Genomic DNA, 21,549 nt, shown 5'->3' on the forward strand with positions numbered 1-21,549 from the left:
ACTATTCTCCAGAGTTCTGAAGGCGATAGCTGAAGAGAGAGTGGAGCCTTTGGACGTGAGCTTTCAGGTATCATTGGAGTCAGGGAGGGTCCCAGAGGACTGGAAAATTGCTAATGTAACCCCCATGTTTAAGAAGGGAACAAGGCAAAAGATGAGCGATTATAAGCCGATTAGCCTGACCTCAGACTTTGGTAAGGTTTTGGAGTCCATTGTGAAGGACGAGATTTCTGGGAGTGAATGGTAAACATGGTTTCATCAAGGGGAAGTCATGCCTGACAGATCTGTTAGAATTCTTTGAGGAGGTAACAAACAGGTTAGACCAAGGAGAGCCAATGGATGTTATCTATCTGGACTTCAAGAAGGCCTTTGATAAGGTGCCGCACAGGACACTGCTGAGTAAGATAAGGTGAAAGTGAGGACTGCAGTTGCTGGAGATTAGAGTTGTGCGCGTTGTGCTGGAAAAGCACGGCATGTCAAGCAGCATCTGAATGAGCCCTCATTCCTGATGAAGGGCTTTTGCCAGAAATGTCGACTTTCCTGTTCCTCGGATGCTGCCTGACCTGCTGTGCTTTTCCAGCACCACTCTCTCAACTGAGTAAGATAAAGGCCAATGGTGTCAGAAACAAGGTGCTAGCATGGATTGAAGCTTGTCTGTCTGGCAGAAAGCAGAGAGTGGGGATAAAAGGATCCTTCTCAGAATGGAAGCCAGTGACTAGTGGTGTTCAACAGGAGTCAGTGCATGGGACCACAACATTTCACTTTATACATTCATGATTTGGATGAAGGAACTGAGGGCATTCTGGCTAGGTTTGCAAATGATACAAAGGTAGGTGGAGGGGGAGTTAGTATTGAGGAGACATGGAGACTGTAGAAAGAGTTAGGAGAATGGGCAAAAAAGTGGCAGATGAAATACAACGTGGGGAAGTGTGAGGTCATCCTCTTTGTAGAAAGATTAGAGGCATGGACTGTTTCCTAAATGGGGAAAAAAATCAAAAATATGAAGTACAAAGAGACTTGGGAATTCTAGTCCAGGTAAACTTGCAGGTTGAGTTGGTGGTTATGCAGGTGAATACAATGTTGTCATTCATCTCAAGAGGATTAGAATATAAAAGCAGGGGTGTACTCCTGAGGCTTTATAAGGCTCAGAGGAGGTTCACAAGAATGTCCCAGGAATGAAAGACTTAACAAATGTGGAATATTTGAGGACTATGGGACTACACTTGATGGAGTTTAGAAGGATGAGGAGGGATCTGATTGAAACTTACAGAATACTGAATGGTCTGGACAAAGTGGATGTTGGGAAGATATTTCCAATGGCAGGAGAGACTAGGACCTGATAGCACACTCTTAGAGTAAAGGGAAGACCCTTTGGAATGGAGATCAGGAGAACGTTCTTAGCCAGAGAGTGGTGAATCTGTGGGCCTACCCTGTGAAAGGTAGGTCATTGAGTATTTTTAAGACAGAGATAGATATGTTCTTGATTGCCAAGGGGATCAATGGGTATGGGGAGAAAGCAGGAAAATTGGTTTGAATGATGGAGCAGACTCAATGGGCTGGTTGGCCTAATATCTGCTCCTATGTCTTCTTGCCTTATAGTCTTATGATCTAAAATGTTATTATAAATGATGTAATAGCTGAGTATTGAGAATATATAATACAATCCAGCAAAGTCTGCATGGCTTCATGAATGAGAAGTCCTGCAAGAGAAATTTATATAACTATATTTCTTTGAGGAGGTAAGAACTATGATAGAGAAAGGTGAACCAGTAGCTATAATGTATTTTGATTTCTAAAAGACATTTGATAAAGTAGCACACAAAAGGCTATTTAATAAGTGTCTATTGTCTCAGGGTAGTATTATTAGTATGGATAGATGATTTGCTAAGATATAGAATTGGAATAATGGGGCCATTTTTAAGATGGCAATGCGGAACTACTGGTGTGCCACAGAGTTCCTTGCTGAGTGCCACAATTATTTACAAAATAATGACATATGTATGACAGAAATGAATGTAATATAAAGTTTTAGATAACATAAAAAATAGGTGGGAGTGCAAGTATGATATAGGTAGGGAGACAGTGAGGTCTGCAGATGCTGGAGATCAGAGTTGAGAGTGTGTTGCTGGAAAAGCGCAGATGGTCAGGCAGCATCCAAGGAGCAGGAGAATTGACGTTGTGAGCTGGAGCCCTTCATCAGGAATGAGGCTGGGAGCCTCGGGAGAGATAAAATTATGATATAGGCAGGCTAAGTGAGTGTTTAAAAACTAATGTATGAATATGTGAGGACATGTACTTTAGCAGGAAGAATAGAAGACTGGAAAATACCACAAAACAGAGGAATTTGGAAATCCTCGTGTATGAATCACAAAAAAGCTAGCATTCGAGTTGAGCAGAAGATAATAGGATAATAAGGAGGGTAAATGATATGTTGGCCTTTATACCAAAGAGAATGGAGTATTAAAAAAAGGATATGTTTCTAAATCTATACAAGTGCTAGTCAGAACACGGCTGGAATACTGTTAATGGTTTTAATCTCTTTATCTAGGTAAACATGATGTGGAGGTGCCGATGTTGGATTGGCATGGATAAAGTTAAAAATCACAGAACATCAGGTTGTAGTCCAACAGGACTAGCTTTCAGAGTGCTGCTCCTTTGTCAGGTAACCTGATGCTTCCAAATACATCTGTTGGACTATAACCTGGTGTTGTGTGATTTTTAACTTTATTTAGGTAAAGGTATGCTGGTATTGGAGCAAGTCCAGAGAAGATTCACCAGGTTGATCCCAAGATTTTCTTGAGGAGAGGTTGTGTAGGTGGGGCATCTATTCACTGGAGATTAGAAGAATGAGGTCCTTGTTGAAACATGTTAAACTCTTAATGAACTTGATAGGATAGAGGTAGAGAGATTGTTCCTTTTATAGGAGAGTCTAAACCCAAAGAGCATAATGTCAGAGTGAGGGGACAACCATTTAAGGCAGAGAAGAGGAGAAATTCTTTCTCTCAGATGGTTTTGAATCTGTGGAATTCTTTACTCCAGAAGGCTGATGAGGCTGGGCTATTGATAGTGTTCACTGCTGAGACAGTCAGATTTTTAGTCAATAAAGGAATCATGAGTTATGGAGATAAGGTAGGAAAATTGAATTGAGGATGATCAGATTAGCTGCAATGGCATTAAATGGTAGACCAAACTCGATGAGCCAAATAGCCTGTTTGTGTTCCTTTGTCTTATGGACACGTGTCTTATGGATAAACTGGCTTGTCACCACGAAAATTGCATATTTCAATGACACGGCTGTTCCAATGTGGAACTGGCCAGATTGGGAGTGCAGAATGCAAGCTTGTGACCCAACCTAACCCACACCTAAAACTGCTGAAATTAGGCATGCTGGAAATGGGGGTTGAAAAGTGTGGTGCTGGAAAATCACAACAGGTCAGGCAGCATCTGAGGAACAGGAGAATTGATGTTTTGGGCATAAGCCCTTCATCAGGAATAGGGCCTGGCTGCCATTTTCATTCCCGCTAATTCCATAAACTTCCAGGACTGCATGTTTCTGAAAGAATTTGACATCAGTTGTAACTCTATTTGTCTTACTCTGGCTTTTGATTCAGAATATTGTGGGTTAGAGTCCCATTCCAGAAGCTTGGAATGCATAGCTCAATCTGATACTTCAGTACAGTGCTGATGGTATCATGCTTTGTCAGAGGTGCTAGCTTTCAAAGAAAAGCCAACACCAATGACCTCTGCCCTATTTGATGAAATGAAAGATCCGATGGTGCTCTTCAAAAACAGGAAAATTTCCTAATGTCCTCATTAACATTTACTGCGTGGGCTCCATCACAAAAATCAGGTGCATTTCATAAAATTGTGCTCAATTCCAGACTATGCCGCATTCTCTCTCATTTAACTGTAGATTTATCTAAGTTTTGATAAATAATGGAAGAGACTTACCACAGACATTATGTTCATGAGGGCTTCTCCTAAGTAGGCGCAGAAGAGTGCTATTAGGGCAGCATAAAAAAACATTGTGCTTAATAAACTTGAGAAGCATTCACTTTTTCGATAACTTAATCACAATAAAGTTTGCAGTTGGTGTTTTTCTTTAATTTACTGCCTTTAAATTGTTCATTTCTTCCAAGCTTAGATATACCTAATCAAGAATGCTGCTGGAGAGAAGGTGAAATTCAACTAATTAAGTAACTTGTCAGACTGGTTTTCTAACTGCCAGACAGTAGACTCAATCCCAGTGCATTAATAAGAGAGGTAATGTGCTGGACACAGAATGCAGTGAGATAGAATGGAATTGCTGAGAGTTTGGTGAGTAAGGGAGTTCAGGGAGGAGAGGAAGAAATTGCTCTTGTTCTTTCTTTCTCTTTTCCTCTTTCTCTTTCTGTCTTCATCAGCCTCCACAGGATTAGGAGTCAAGAAGCTTCAAGAAAGAGTTGAGTTTCAAAAACTAATCTTAAGTGTTTGTAAGTTCATGAATCTCTGATCTTCAATTTTGAGTAAATAGTACAAAAGTTTGCTTAGCTTATGGCAGGACAACTCAGCCATATGGAATATTCTTCCTCTGGTCTGTAGGAATCGTGGATACTTCACGTGTCCTAGATGGCTGGCATGCACAGGAAGTATCACTGGCTGCAGAAACTTGATCTCCAAGTTTCAAAACTTGAGTGGTGGCTGAAGTTACTATGTTATATCCATTAGGCTGAGATTTACATGCATGTTCAGAGAAGTGGTCAAATCATAAGTTGGGTGCATGCAGGGAGATAGACATTGGGTGACTACTAGAATGTTAAAAAAAAATCAGTCATATAGTGCCCATGGCAGAGAATTTCAGAGGTTCACTCCCTATAGGCAAAGAAATTTCTCCTAATCTTAGTCCTAAATAAGTAACCTCATGTCCTTAGGCTGTGACCCCGGGTCTGAACCCTCTGTTCATTGGGAACATCCTTCCTGTATTTACCTTGTTAGAACTTTATAGGGTTCAATAAAATTTCCCCCTCATTCTTCTGAACTCCGGTGAGTTTAGTTCTAACTGATCTAGTCTCCACACGTCAGAGCTGCCATCCCAGTAATCATAGCCAAGACATCCTTTCTCAGATAAGGAGACTAAAAACTGCACACAATACTCCAAGTATGGTCTCACTAATGCCATCAACAATTGCATCCCTGCTCCTGTGCTCAAATTCTTTCACCATGAAGGTCAACATAACATTTGTCTTCTTCACCACATGCTGCAACTGCATACTTACTTTCAGCAATTGGTATAGGTGAACATCCAGGTCTCTTTGCACTTTCCCAAGCTATCACCATTTAGACAATCATCTGCCTTCATGTTTTTAATACCAATGTGGATAATCTCACATTTATCCACTTCATATTTCATCTGCCATACATTTGTCCATTCGCTCAAATTGTTGAAATCATACTGAAGCATCTCTCCATTCTCCTCACAGCGCTCTCTCTCTCTCTCTCTCTCTCACCTAGTCTTGTGTCATCTGTAGACTTGGTGATGTTGAGGACATTAGCTAACATAGGATCCAAGAAGGAAAGTTAAGTGGTCAGTCCTTGAGTGAAACATGTGAAGAGATTAAGAAGTGTGCCTCATAGACAAGCTGAGCTTAATGAGGGAAAGTGGAGAACAATGAGAGAAAGATAGAAGTTCAGGGGTAGCGCAAGGGGTAGTCTTACAGAATGTTGAACCTGGTGGACCAGGGTAAGTAAAGAGAAGTGGCTGAGACATATGATCACATAATATCAATCTTGGTGACAAAGGAAGATTTGAGCTCATTGTACTTACCGTTGAAGATGGTGGAGACTTATGGTAAGAGTTTAAGATGACTGCAGTGGAGAAAAGAAACTTGGGGCTACCTATTTATTCCAGGATGACCCTAAAATAGCTTTTATGTTATAGTCCTCTTGAGAGGAGTGACAACATTGTATTTGCCTTCCTGGCTATCAACTCAACCTTAAGAGAATCCTGGTCTAGGATTCCCTTTGCACTATAGATTTCTGAATTTTCTCCCCATTTATAAAATAGTCCATGCCTCTATTCTTCCTACCAAAGAGCATGACCTCACACCTTTCCATATTGTCCAGTCTCCTAACCTGTCCAAGTCTTTCTGCAGCCTCACTGTCTCCTCAATACTATCTGCTCCTCCATTTGTATTTGTATCATCTGCAAACTTAGTCATAATGCCCTCAATTCCTTTCTCTAGATCATTAGTGTATGAAGTGAAAAGTTGTGGTCCCAACACTGCCCCCTGTGGAACAACAGTAGTCAATGGCTGCCATCTGGAGAAGGACCCTTTTATCCCTCATCTCTGCCTTCTTTCAGACAGCCAAGTTTCTATCCATGCTAGCACCTTGCCCCTGACACCATGGGTCCTTGTCTTACTCAGCAGCCTCCTGTGTGGCACCTAATCAAAGGCCTTTCTGAAGTCCAGATAGATATCGCTCAGCAGCTCTCCTTGGTCAAACATGCTCATTACCACCTCAAAGAATTGTAACAGATTTGTCAGGGATGACCTCCCCATGATGAAACCACACTGACTTTACCGTGTTTTCCATGTACTTCCAAGTAGTCAGAAATCTCATTCTTCACAATGGACTTGAAAACCTTATCAATGACTGAGGTCAGGCTGATTGGCTTATAATTTCCCATCTTTTGCCTTGCTCCCTTCTTAAACATTGGGGCTACATTAGCAATTTTCCAGTCCTCTGGGACCCTCCCTGACTCCAGTGATACCTGAAAGATCATTACTAAAGGCTCCTCTCTCTTCAGCTATCGCCTTCAGAACTCTAGAGTATAGCCAATCTGGTCCAGATGATCTGTCCACTTTCAGCCCTTACAGTTTTTCTAGCACCTTCTCCTTGGTGACGGCCACCATACTCATCTCTGCCCCTGACCCTCTTGAAGGTTTGAGATAATACTTGTGTTTTCCATCTTGAAGGCTAACGCAAAGTACTTATTCAATTCCTCAGCCATTTCTTTGTTCTCCAGCAATATTTTCCTGTGGCCCAACGTCTAGTTTTGCTTCTCTTTGCCCTTTATATAACTAAAGAAACTCTTGCAATCTTTCCTAATATTACTGGTTAGCTTATCCTCATGTTTAATCGTCTCCTATCTTATTTCTTTCTTCGTTGTCCTCTGTTGGTCTTGGTCGGCTTCTCAATTCTCTGGCTTCCCACTGCCCTTTGCCACATTATATGCTTTCTTTTTTTGCTTTTATGCTGTCCCTGATTTCCTCTTCCTTCCGTTGGTATGCTTAGTTCTCCTCAGGATGAAGTTTTGCAGTTCCTCTCAAATTATTCCCAGAAACTCCTGCCATTGCTGTTCCATTGTCTTTCCTGCTGGGCTCCTCTCCCAGTCAATTCTCATCAGCTCCTCCCTCATATCTCTGTAGTTGCCTTTATTCAACTATAATACCATTACATCTGATTCCACCTTCTCCCTCTCAAATTGCAGACTAAATTTTATGATTTTGTGGTCATTGTCTCCTAAGGGTTCCTAAGGAATAACCATATGATTCAGAAGCAGTGGAGAGATGTAATTCCATCCAGGACAGAATCAATGGGAATTTACACAATGATAGTTTGGTGCACAGTGAGTGAACACTCAGTGAGGGAAATTTTGTTAGTGATAGAAGCACAATTATATTGATTGGAATTGAACAGGATAGCCTTAGGTTTACTGAATTGAGCTATGGGTGTTGTAACTATCCAGCAGTTTACTTTAGTCAGTGAAAGGGAAAAAAACAGTTTTGATTAAAGTTTAATAAAAGTTAGGCAGGATAATATTTGGGGCAAGGAAAGTAGGAAAAACAGTTGAATTAATCCAGCATAGTAAGGTTGCATCAGGTCAGACATGTTAGCAGAATAAACATAACACAAACAGAAAAGAAAGAGTTAAACAAATGGTCTTGTAATTTGGAGATGATGGTGTTGGACTGGGGTGTACAAAGTTAAAAATCACGCAACACCAGGTTATTGTCCACCAGGTTTATTTGGAAGCACTAGTTTTTGGAGCGCTGCTCCTTCATCAGGTGGTTCTGCAATGTGGAGGTGGGTGTCCAAAACTAGATGGCGGAGTTTTAAGATAAGAGGGGAAAAATTTAAATAAAACTTGATGGATAACTTTTTCACGCAGAGGGTGGTGCGTGTATGGAAAGAACTGCCAGAGGAAGTGATGAGGCTGGTACAATTACATTTAAAAGGCATCTGGATGGGTGTATGAATAGGTAGCATTTAAGGCATATGAGCCAAGTGCTGGCAAATGGAACTAGATTAATTCAGGATAGCTGGTTGGCATGGACAAGTTGGAGTGAAGGGTCTGATTCTGTGTTGTGTGACTGTATGAGTCTGTAAGTTGCACAGGACAGTGAAACAATAACACACCTGCATGAACAATGCTAGACCCAGAGAAAATGTTTCCTTTCCCATGGGAAAATGTATCACCCTCAGACATTAAGACATTCTACTGGGCAATAAACAGATAGGATGTTGCAGTAAGTAAAGATTTGGCATCTGAACAAAAATAAAGTTGAAGATATAGCAGTTGGCTATCTGTTTAGCGCCCTCACAACCACATACCTGGATATATGCCCTAGTGTTAATTTACTATTCAAACATCATAGGTGCAATTTGACCATGACTGGATGAATGAAATCACATGTATTATAGCTGATTAGTACACTCAAATAATGGAGCATCCATTTAAAAAGTGTACCAAATCAGTTTTGTTACAGCCCTGGAGTCAAAAAGATCCATTTTCCCCATGAGATGAGTGGGTCTTCTTTCGTTATCAGGTATTGTGGGTCGAGGTGGGCACAGTTCTGGAGTCAAAGGTTTTGATATGACAGGTGGGAAAATGAGTGAATACTGTCAATGAACATTTTGAAATTTAGCCCATGCTTATCAACAATGCTGCGGGAGGAAAACATTTCGGTGATGAATACAAGAGCAACAGTAAAATTAATTGTACAAGCAAGGGAGAAATAGTTTGAGGATATGCCATGTGTAGGTTTGTTTTCAGGTGTGAGTGGGACCATAATAGCTTTTTACCACTGATGTGGCTGGGAGAAAGAAAGGATGGGAAATGACGATCAAAAGTGTTATTGTGATATTGGCTTGAAGGATGATCCAGTTTTCTTCCAAGAATTATTTCTCGTTTTATTAATAGTTAACTTTTATTTTGCAATGAAACAATTATGACTGCATTTACATGATGCCAACATAGATTTGTTTGTACTTACAGCATATTATTGCCAAGAGGTGTGTTTGCCATGTAAGGGCATAGAACATTCCTCCCACTGCAATACAGGCCAGAACACAGTTATAGCTCCATAATCCATCATAGATTTTCTGGAATGGTGAAGCAAGTGTTAATCCTATAAAGCAAATTGATAAAAAGAATAAAATATGTATCTGTTCAGTCCTTTACAGATTGTGAGCTGCTTTGATCCTGTTTTGTTGAAAAAGGACGTCAAGAATATTGCAAATATACAATACAAATAAAAGTTTTGATAGAAGTATTTCAAATGTATAATTATTAGATAATATAACCAGAAGTAATTGACTTTAAACATTCATTTTTACTCAATGAACAAGTGAAACCAACAGTTAAATGCAATTTCGTGTCAGAAAGTTGGCCAGAAATCTCCTAGACTCTAATCAACAGTCTAAAAGGAGAATTCTTTGTGAATGTGTCCTTTAAATAGCCCGGGTCCTTCCTGCCTTTTAGTACTATGAGGTCTCAGTGAGTTTATCACATGGTGAGTCAAACACTGAGGCAGATTAATATCTCAAACGGAAGTGAAAAGTGGTTATTTAAACAGTTCATTCATTGTTTTATGTAGTTTTGACGGGCATTCTGAGAAGCAGCCTGATCCAATATTGTATTGCATATTGGCAGGGAATGAGCACACACGTGTCACTTTTCTCGTTGAATGCTGAGGTGCTGGTTTGGTTTCTGAAAATGGGCTTCCAACTCCCTCTGGATGGTTTTTAACCGACAATGGTTAGGAATAGGCAATAAATATTATTCCTGCCCAAGAAAAAACAAAAAGTACATGTAACTTAGATTTTTTTGTGTGCTTATATCTCAGGAGCAGTGATAAAATCATACCTGCCAGTATACCCACAGTGGATCCAATTGCAGCATGGAGACATATGATTGGAGATGAGATAATTAATGCAACAAGGAAAATACCACCAGTCCATGGATTGTCACAGCCGTACACCTGTCCAACACCAACAGGGATAGCTCTCACAAGCTAAATAGGTTGAAACAAAGAGATGTTAAGTAATTTTTAAGGACTACAAATATTGTTTTTAAGAAGTTCTTGTTGAAATAAACAATTAACTCAAAACTGAAGGCAAACATTGGAAATGCTGGATATGTTTGTATCAATTCAACTATTTAAAGCTGTGATGGACCAGACCAAAGCCTCTCAAAATATTCTGAAGATAGTCTAGACCCTAAATTTTTCTCATTTTAAAGGTAAATGTAAGGTGTTGTGTTCCAGGTGCAATTTGATTGCTCAAACTACTGGACTTAAATCAAAATACACATTGTTTTATTTTAACTATAGTAGATGAATAAAGAAGGAGGTAATTGGAATAACAACTCAACTGGGAAACCTAACAGAATAATAGATAAGGTAACTATTACTAATTAACTGATCCAATATAGTTACATCCCATAAACACACCCTTGGAAAAAGGCAAATTCAGAAAAACAGATTGTCTCACATGCAACTCTTGTAAGCAGGCAAAAAACTCAAAGCAATTGGCTGTAACCAAGAGAGGAGAAAAAATAGCTACCACCTCTTCAAAACCCCAACAGCAATTGCTGAAGGCTAAACTCAACATCCTGATTTTGTGAGAGTTTGACTACACTCATTCAGGCTGCTTCTATTGTTCTAGCTTTAAAAGAAAACCGAAGCCTCAGAAGCTGTTTACTTTCTTACAGAGTGCTTGGCACCTCTCATTCAATCTCTTAAACAAAAGGACAAAATTCTGTTCTAAAGTCACTGCATCATCCCAAATGTATCATATTAGAGTGATCAGCCAAAGTCAGGTCTTTCTCTCCATGCATTGCGTCTTGGCATTCCTCTTCAGTTGATTGTCTGAGTTTAATTTTCAATTTTAAACTGTCTAACATCATCATTCTCTTTCTCATTTATTACCGTCTTAACAATTCTTTTCTTAAGATCTTTATTCATTCAATAGGTATGTTTTTTTTTACATTTGGAGAAGCATTCTTTACCATTTCCATTCCAAATCTGATTTCTTTACACCAAATGAAAATTTAGCTGATTTTACTTTGTTATGGAAACTATCACATACCTGTGTACTTTTCAGAAGATAAAGCTGATTTTTTTTACAGTCAGGACCAGATTGCAGAATTTAGCAACTAGTCCACATTGTAAAATAAGCTGTCCTTTGTTTTACAGCAGCATGGTTTGAACACTGCTGACATATGGTTAATCAATTGTAATCACAATGCAATTCTAAGGCAATATGTGTTACTTGTATATTAATGGATGATGTGTATGTCCTTCAATAAACTATGTAATTGTACACATAAAGAAATAAAATCATAATTATAACTTAATAGGTATTATGATAAGGATATAAACTTCTTTAAAATTAATTAGATTTGAAAAAGATATTTTGCTATGTATGTTCACCGTGACCTCTTTCTGTTTAATGTACTTGCTGCCTTAACAATGCTCAAAGATTATAAAATGACATACATATTTCTTACCATTGAAACACTGAGATCAGACCATGTAATGTTTTGTGACGAAGTCACAGGTCCAATAAAAATTTGAGGAAAGTGCTGGTTGTAATGTCCTGTTGCAGCCATGAACAAGCCGACAGCTATATTAAAAGGCAGAGTGAATACAGGTAGATCCCATTTACCCATCACAGCAGCCAAGGCACTTGAAATAACAGGACTGCAAAAAAGAAATTGCTTTCAGTGCAAATATAAAATGAAGGAGTTACAATCATATATGAAATGACTTTATTCTTTCAATCCCTTTTTGCTTTTCACTACCAAACTTCCAAACAAAAGGTTTCAATACCCACCCATTCAAAACTGTGTTTTGGATCTGGAAATGTTACACCATTCCAGTATGGATGAAGTAATCGAGATTCTGTCTACCAATTGTTTATAGACATATGATGGATTATTTTATGAAGCTTTAGTGGATAGATCAGCATTTGCTGTCTTCACCGAGAATTGGTCTTTGTTCTTCCACTGCTGGATCAGAAAATTGTAGGTCAAAACCTATTGCAGAGGCTACAGCACACAGGTTTGGCTTCACTTTTGTACAGGGGTATATTACTTTGCCATATATGCATCTTTAATGATGAGACATTAAATAGAGATGCAGTGTGTCCTTTCAAGTAGATACATAATATCATTTTATACAATTCAGAAAACAACAGGGAAGTCCTTTAGCCCTGACCAACACTTAACACTCAAGCAGCTCCATGGAAACAGATAATGTTTACCTCATTGATGTTTGGAGCACTCTGCAATTTGTTTGCTATGTTTGCTAAAATTATAACATCAACCACTGTTCAATCGGTGGATTATAGAGCCCAAAGAGAGAGAGATTGGATGAGTCCTAAAATTTCCTATGTTATTGCTTTGAACAATTTGTGGTATAAGCGTCGAGGGTGTTATTGGTTTTCATTATCACTGATGAGTTAGTACAGGTGGTAAAACTATTCCTGCAGGACATCTGTGATCTCACGACATTCCCCAAACACAGTCTCCTGCTGGACCTGAAACTAGGCATCTACTGTTTCTCTGTCATGCCGCAGTAGAAAGGTTCAGAGGAGCATGGTATTTTACTAAACACTGCTTAGATGATTGGGAAAATAATTGAATAAAACCAATCTATATTGACGTAGGGTAAAATTTGAAGGTGTGATAGAGAACTGTGGAACGCATGAAACCTGTAACAATAATAGAGTCTCATCTTCATATTAACTGACTGCTGTGAATTGTGAAGTATAAATGCAACCTGCTCAACCTAATGCACTCACGTTTAAATCAAGTAATTGTTTAAGGTGGTCCAAAAACCTAACCTTAGCTTCCATTAGATTCAGTTCCAATGTTGGCAGTTCCAGCGATGTATTTGACTTAGTACTTTGGATATAAACAATTGTACATGCCTTGTACACTCCATCATCACAAGCTAGCAGTTGCATTTACAAACATAATAACATAAGAAATAGGAGCAAAATAAATAAATGCCCCTTGCCAAGTTGTTCCAGAACAGCCACAACATCGGCGTGTACCCAGCAATATGGATAATTACCAGGTATGTCCTGTACACAAAAATTAGGACATATCTTACCGAGGAGAAAGTGAGGACTGCAGATGCTGGAGGTCAGAGCTGAAAATGTGTTGCTGGAAAAGCGCAGCAGGTCAGGCAGCATCCAAGGAGAAGGAGAATCGACGTTTCGGGCATAAGCCCTTCTTCAGGATTCCTGAAGAAGGGCTTATGCCCGAAACATCGATTCTCCTGTTCCTTGGATGCTGCCTGACCTGCTGCGCTTTTCCAGCAACACATTTTTCAGCCCATATCTTACTGAGCCAATTACCAACACACAAGCTAACTTTGATCATCAGTAAATCAATGGAATGGGTCATCACGGTATTATTAAGGAGCAATTGCTTAGCAACTTCCATTTTGGGGTCTTCCAACATCTCTCAGCTCCTGATGTCAATATGAGGAAAAAAAGAGTTAAATTCCAGAGGGGATGTGAGAGTGATGACCCTTGATATCAAGTCCACATTTGATCGAGTGAAACTTGAGTCAATAGGAAAGAGGGAGGAAACCTTCTGCTATTTGAGTCATATCTGGGATATAGGAAGACAACTGTGGTTGTTGGAGGTCAGTCATTTCAATTACAGGAGTTCTCTGCAGGAGTTCCTCAGGGAAGTGTCCTAAATCCAGCCATCTTTAGCTGCTTCATCAATGACCTTTCCGCATCATATGGTCAGAAGTGGGGGTTTTCGCTGATGATTGCACAATGTTCAGCACTGTTCATGACTCCTCAGATACTGAAACAGTCCATGTCCAAATGTATCAAGATCTGGTTAATATCCAGGCTTTGGCTGACAAGTGGCACATAACATTTATGATAGACAAGTGCCAGGTAATGACCACCAAAAACCAGAGAACATCTTATCATCACCCCTTTGACATTCAATGACATTACCTTTGCTAAATTCCCATTATCAAATCCTGGGGATTATTATTGACTGAACACTGAACTGGATTCGCCATATCAATACAGTGGCTACAAGAGCAGGTCAGGGGCTAGGAATTTTGTAACAAATAACTCACCTCCTGACTCCTCATTAACAGAATTGTGGGTATAGCATTGTCAAATGGATTGCTGTGGTTCAAAAAGCAGCTGACCATCACCTTTTCAAAGGCAACAGCAGTGACATAACATGAATATTTATAGGATTGTGATGATCTGCTAATTTGACTTCACTTCTATGCCTTTTTGATTCTAACTGATCAAAAAAAAAGATCCTTCTCAACTTGAATATTCTTAATGACTGAGCATCTATGTTGGCTGTATTCCTGTAAAATAGTTCCTATCTCTGTAAATGTTCTCATATTCCTCTGTTAATCTCCTCTAAAGATGAGAAATTACTTTAAGTATTGCTATCAACAATCTCCCTCTGGTTGTTTAAACTGTGGTAAATTTTTTGTGGTTAAGCCATTTTCAGGTTGAATGATTATGTTATTTCTCTTTATTTGCTGTTTGATTGTATCTCAATTGTGTGTGTATTTTACTGCTTGTAATCAGCAGGCATTCTCCAGTTCTAGTTATCCAGACTGTCAATGAAAACTCAAGCTCTTTCCAAGGCACCACCAATGATGTTTGAATTCATATTTAATGCATTATTATTTTCCTAAAATTATTACAAACTGTCATAACCTTTATGGAATGGATCACAAATTTAACAAATATATTTCTGAAAGGAGTTATTTTTGCATGTAATTTTAATTCATCTGAAGGCAAATAAAATTTAAATGTCCTGTACTCCTGGCAGGGAATGTCTTCATTGTGAGTGCATATTGGACACCTGAACAAGCCACCTGTCATTCCATTTTCAGTTTTGCCAAGAAAGTTATGCTTAGTAATTTATGGCATTTGTTTCAGGTCTCTACAAAATGAGAAAATAATTATTGTAGAACTCACAAGCATGTTTGACCATATTAAGTCAATTACTATAAAACATTTCAAATGATGGCATAGATATGAATCCATACTTCACTTTTAGTCCCAGTCTCAGCATTGTGTATGCAGCTCATGTCCATCTAGAATAGCTTGAACTGTTCTTACACCTGGGCCTCAGACTTCATACACATCTTAGGAACAAACTGTTGACTCCTATCACACCTCCATAGGCACCTCAACCTGTGAAAGAATGAATTTTGCACTGGCCCTCAGGTTATGTCTGGGAGTTGCCGTTTTGATTGACTAACAAGCAGATTGATGACGAGGTCTGCATGGTCATGGAAAGCTGTCCTGTTCCTTTTGGTTTCATGGAAATCCTCTAAAAATGTCATATGTAGCTGGTAGTCACAAATCCCACTTAAGATATGGTCTTCCGAAGAAACATATCCATGATTGAACAGCAGGGCCAACCTGATGAACCAAATGGCCTAGTTCAGCTCCTATATATTATGGTCTATGGTCTTGAAGTGAGATGGATGCAGAGTCTGCTCCTAGATATCACATATGATTAAATCCTACTTTGATATCATGAGTTCTTTCATACTTTCACCCCACCTCTGGAATTCTGAGATTTTGTCCATATTTGAGCCAAGGCTGTAATGAGGACAAACCCAAGTGGTCCTGATAAAACTCAATCTGAACATTCGTGAGCAGGTCATTGTTGTGTAAGTTTCCTTTACTCACTATCAATGACAGCTTCCATCACTTTGATAATGCTTGTGAGTTCACTGATGGAGTGAAAACTAGCTGAATTGGATTTGTCCTGCTTTTGATTGTCAGGGCAACCTGGGCAATTTACATAGAAACATAGAAGAAAGGAGGAGGTCATTCAGCCCTTCAAGCCAGCTCCACCATTCATCATGATCATGGCTAATCATCTAATTCAATAGCCTAATCCTGCTTCCCCCAAGACCTTTGAACCCATTTGCCTCAAGTGCTAAAGCTAGCCACCTTTGAATACATTCAATGTTTTGGCATCAGCTACTTCCTATGGTAATGAATTCCACAGGCTCACCAGTCTTTGGGTAAAAAAATGTCTCCTCATCTCCGTCCTAAATTGTCTACTCCAAATCCTCAGAACGTGACCCCTGGTTCTGGATACCTCCACAATCGGGAACATCCTCCCTGCATCTACCCTGATAGAATTTTATAAGTCTCTAAGAGAACCCCCTCATTCGTCTGAACTTCAGTGAAAACAATCCTAACCCAGTCAATCTCTCCCCATATGCCAGTCCCACCATCCTGGGAATCAGCCGGGTAAACCTTCGCTGCAATCCCTTGAGAGCAAGAGCATCCTTCCTCAGAAAAGGAGACCAAAACTGCGCACAATATTTCAGATGTGGCCTCACCAAATGCCCTGTATAACTGCAATAACACATCCCTGCTTCTGCGTGTGAAACCTCTTACAATGAAGGCCAACATACCATGTGTCTCCTTTACCACCTGCTGCACCTGCATATTTACCTTCAGTGACTGGTGCACAAGGTGATCCAGGTCTCGCTGTACCCTCCCTCTCCCAATTTACAGCCAATCAGATAATAATCTGCCTTCTTGTTTTTTGCTTCCAAAGTGAATAATTTCACATTTATCCAAATTATGCTGTATCTGCCATTGATTTGCTCAATCAGATATCCTGTCCAGATCATGCTGAAAAACCACTACATCCTTGTCACTGTTCACCCTTTCACCCAACTTGGTATCACCTGCAAACTTTGAAATGTTACATTTTAAAGACTCATAGGGCCATAGTCATAGGGGATTCTATTATTGTGTGGCCGAAAACGGAACTCTCGGATGGTATGTTGTCTCCTAGGTGCTCGGGTCAGAGATGTTACCGATCGGCTGCAGAGCATTCTAAAAGGGGAGGGTGAACAGCCTCTTGGTGCATAGAGGCACCAACGATATAAGTAGAAAATGAGATGAGGTCCTGAGAGCAGAATTCAGGGAGCTAGGAGAGAAGTTAAAAAAGGAGGACCTCGAAGATAGTGATCTCAGGATTACTACCAGTGCCATGTGCTAGCCAGCGTAGAAATGAAAAAAATAGGCAGGATGGCTTGAGGGATGGTGTAAGAGGGAGGGGTTCAGATTTGTTGGACATTGGGTCCAGTTCTGGGAAAGGTGGGACTATTACAAAATGGACAGTCTATATCTGAACCAGACTGGAACCAATATCCTTGGCGAGTTTTTGCTACTGCTGTTGTGGAGGTTTTAAACTAGTATGGCGGGGTGTTGGAACCAGAAGAGAAGACAAGTAGACAGCGAGATGGAGACTGTAAGAATTATGAAGATAGCATTAATAAGGTAAAGAATAGGCAGAGAGCAGATGAACGCGAAAGAACTGGTAGCCTGAAGTGCATCTGCTTTAATGCAAGGAGTATAGTGGGTAAGGCGATGAACTTAGGGCTTGGGAGTATGATGTCATTGCAATCACAGAGACTTGGTTGAAGGACAGGCATGATTAGCAACTAAATGTTCCAGGATATGGACGGTTCATACAGGACAGGGAGGGAAGTAAAAGGGGGTGGGGGGGGGGTTGCTGGTGGTGGAGTTGTACTGCTGGTCAGGGATAATATCACGGCTGTGCTAAAGGAGGACACTATGGAGGTCTTGAGTTATTATGGGTGGAGCTCAGAAATAAGAAGCGTGCAGTTACATTGTTAGGGCTGTATTAGAGGCCTCCCAACAGTGAGCATGAGGTAGAAGAACAAATAAGTAAACAGATTATGGAAAGATGTAAAAGCAATAGGGTGGTGGTGATGGAAGATTTTAATTTTCCCAACATTGACTGGGATACACTTAGCGTCAGAGGTCTGGATGGGGTAGAATTTGTAAGAAGCGTCCAGGAGAGTTTTCCAGACCAGTATGTCAATAGTCCGACGAGGGAAGGGGCCATATTGGACTGGTGTTGGGGAATGAGCCAGGCCAGCTGATAGAAGTTGTGGTGGGGGATTTCTTTGGGAACAGTGACCACAATTCTTTAAGTTTTAGAATACTCGTAAACAAAGAAAAGAGTGGTCCAAAAGGAAGAGTACTAAACTGGGCTAAGGCCAATTGTATCAAAATTAGGCAGGAGATGGGGAAATGTGGATTGGACACAGCTATTTGAAGGGAAATCCACATTTGATATGTGGGTGGCTTTCAAAGATAGGTTAAAGATAGTGCAGGATAGGTATGACCCATTGAAGGCAAAGGATAGGAAGGGCAAGATTCGTGAACCATGGATGACAGGAGAAATCGTACAACTAGCCAAGAGGAAAAGGGAAGTGTACATAATGTCTGGGCAACTAAGAACAGAACGGGCCCTGGAGGAATACCGGAAGGGGAGGACCAGTCTTAAACGAGGGATCAAACAGGCTAAAAGAAGTAATGAAATAGTTTTAGCGAGCAGAATTAAGGAGAAACCCAAAGCCTTTTATTCTTATATAAGAAGCGAGCGGGTAACTAGAGAAGGGATTGATCCACTAAAGGATAATGAAGGAAGGCTGTGTGTCAAACCTGAGAGAATGAGTGAGATTCTGAATGATTACTTTGCATTTGTGTACACTGAGGAGAGGGAGATGATGAATGTTGAGATTAGAGATAGACGCTTGATTAGTCTGGATCACATTGACATAAGTAGGGAAAGTGTGTTGGATAGGCTAGAGGTTATTAAGGTGGACAAATCCATAGGACTGGATGGGATCTATCCCAGGTTGTTGAGTGAGGCGAGAGAGAAAATAGCTGGGACCCTGAAAGATATCTTTGTGTCATCCTTAAACACAGGTGAGGTGCTGGAGGACTGGAGGATTGCTCATGTTGTCCCTCTGTACAAGAAGGATGGTAGGGATATTCCAGGTAACTACAGACCAGTGAGCCTGATGTCAGTGGTGGGAAAGTTGCTGGAGAAGGTACTGAGGGATAGGATCTATTTATGTTTGGAAAAGAATGGGCTTATCATGATAGGCAACATGGTTTTGTGCGGGGGAGATCGTGGCTTACCAACTCAATAGAGTTCTTTGAGGAAGTGACCAAGTTGATAGATGAAGGAAGGGCTGTTGATGTCATATACATAGACTTTAATAAGGCGTTTGATAAGGTTCCCCATGGTAGACAAATGGAGAAAGTGAAGTCACATGGTGTGCAGGGTGTTCTAGCTAGGTGGATAAAGAACTGGTTGAGCAATGGAAGACAGAGAGTAGAAGTTGAAGGTAGTTTCTCAAAATGGAGAAAGGTGACCAGTGGTGTTCCACAGGGATCAGTGCTGGGGCCACTGTTGTTTGGGATATACATAAATGATCTGGAAGATGGCACTGTTGGTATGATCAGCAAGTTTTCAGATGACACAAAGATTGGTGGAGTAGCAGAAAGCATAGGGGTCTGTCAAAGAATACAAGAGAATATAGATAGACTGGAGAGTTGGGTGGAGAAGTGGCAGATGGAGTTCAATCCAGGCAAATGTGAGGTGATGCATTTAGGCAAGTCTAATTCTAGAGTGAATTATACAGTGAACGGAAGAACTTTGGGAAAAGCTGATGAGTAGAGAGATCTGGGAGTGCAGGTCCATTGTACCCTGAAGGTTGCTGCACAGAGTGGTCAAGAAGGTATATGGTATGCTTACTTTCATCGGATGGGGTATTGAGTATAACAGTTGGCAGGTCATGTTAAAATTGTACACGACGTTGGTTCGGCTGCATTTAGAATACTGTGTAGGGTTCTGGTCGTCACATTACCAAACATTACCAAAAGGATGTGGATGCTTTGGAGAGGGTACAGAGAAGGTTTACGAGGATGTTGCCTGTTATGAAGGTGCTAACTATGAAGAGAGATTGAGTAGGTTAGGATTGTTTTCATGAGAAAAAAGGAGATTGAGAGGCAACCTGATTGAGGTCTACAAAATCATGAAGGGTATAGACAGGGTAGATAGAGATAAGCTTTTTCCCAGGGTGAAGGATTCAGTAATGAGAGATTACACTTTCAAGGTGAGAAATGAAAAGTTTAAGGGGGATATACGTGGCAAATACTTTACACAGATGATGCGGAGAGTCTGGAATGCATTGCCAGCAGAGGTAGTAGAGGCAGGCATGGTATATTAGAACATAGAACATAGAACATAGAAGAATATAGCGCAGTACAGGCCCTTCGGCCCTCGATGTTGCGCTGATCAAAGCCCACCTAACCTACACTAACCCACTATCCTCCATATACCTATCCAATGCCCGCTTAAATACCCATAAAGAGGGAGAGTCCACCACTGCTACTGGCAGGGCATTCCATGAACTTATGACTCGCTGAGTGAAGAACCTACCCCTAACATCAGTCCCATATCTACCACCCCCTTAATTTAAAGCTATGCCCCCTTGTAATAGCTGACTCCATACGTGGAAAAAGGTTCTCACTGTCAACCCTATCTAACCCCCTAATCATCTTGTACACCTCTATCAAGTCACCCCTAAACCTTCTTTTCTCCAATGAAAACAACCCCAAGTGCCTCAGCCTTTCCTCATAGGATCTTCCTACCATACCAGGCAACATTCTGGTAAACTTCCTCTGCATCCGTTCCAGTGCCTCCACATCCTTCCTATAGTATGGTGACCAAAACTGCACACAATATTCCAGATGCGGCCGCACCAGAGTCTTATACAACTGCAGCATGACCTCAGGACTCCGGAACTCAATTCCTCTACCAATAAAGCCCAGTACGCCATATGCCTTCTTCACTGCACTATTTACCTGGGTGGCAACTTTCAGAGATCTTTGTACATGGACACCAAGATCCCTCTGCTCTTCCACACTACCAAGTAGTCTACCATTAGCCCAGTAATCCATCTTCTTGTTACTCCTACCAAAGTGAATCACCTCACACTTAGCTACATTGAACTCCATTTGCCACCTTTCTGCCCAGCTCTGCAGCTTCTCTATATCCCGCTGTAACCTGCCACATCCTTCCTCACTGTCTACAACTCCTCCGACCTTCGTATCATCCGCAAACTTGCTCACCCAACCTTCTAACCCTTCCTCCAGGTCATTTATAAAAATGACAAACAGCAATGGTCCCAAAACAGATCCTTGCGGAACACCGCTAGTGACGGCACTCCAAGATGAACCTTTGCCATCAACTACTACCCTCTGTCTTCTTCCAGCCAGCCAATTCCTAATCCAAACCTCCAACTCACCCTCAATGCCATATCTCTGTATTTTCTGCAGTAGCCTACCATGGGGGACCTTATCAAACGCCTTTCTAAAATCCATATATACCACATCTACCGCTTTCCCCTCATCTACCTC

General features: G+C 40.6%; 1 protein-coding gene across 2 annotated transcripts in view; it reads right to left on the reverse strand.

Annotated features, from left to right (window-relative positions):
- slc14a2 (solute carrier family 14 member 2) overlaps positions 1–21,549 on the reverse strand; it is a 136,334-nt gene that overhangs the window by 13,703 nt on the left and 101,082 nt on the right. For both annotated transcript variants that reach the window (XM_072571793.1, XM_072571794.1), the window contains 4 exons: positions 11,771–11,963; positions 10,127–10,274; positions 9,255–9,389; positions 3,949–3,998 (listed from right to left, as the gene is read on the reverse strand). In XM_072571793.1, coding sequence (XP_072427894.1) covers positions 3,949–3,998; positions 9,255–9,389; positions 10,127–10,274; positions 11,771–11,963 — 526 coding nt within the window. The remainder of the gene's footprint in view (positions 1–3,948; positions 3,999–9,254; positions 9,390–10,126; positions 10,275–11,770; positions 11,964–21,549) is intronic.

This window comes from Chiloscyllium punctatum, chromosome 1 (genome assembly GCF_047496795.1).
Source record: "Chiloscyllium punctatum isolate Juve2018m chromosome 1, sChiPun1.3, whole genome shotgun sequence".
In the NCBI taxonomy this organism is placed as follows: domain Eukaryota; kingdom Metazoa; phylum Chordata; class Chondrichthyes; order Orectolobiformes; family Hemiscylliidae; genus Chiloscyllium; species Chiloscyllium punctatum.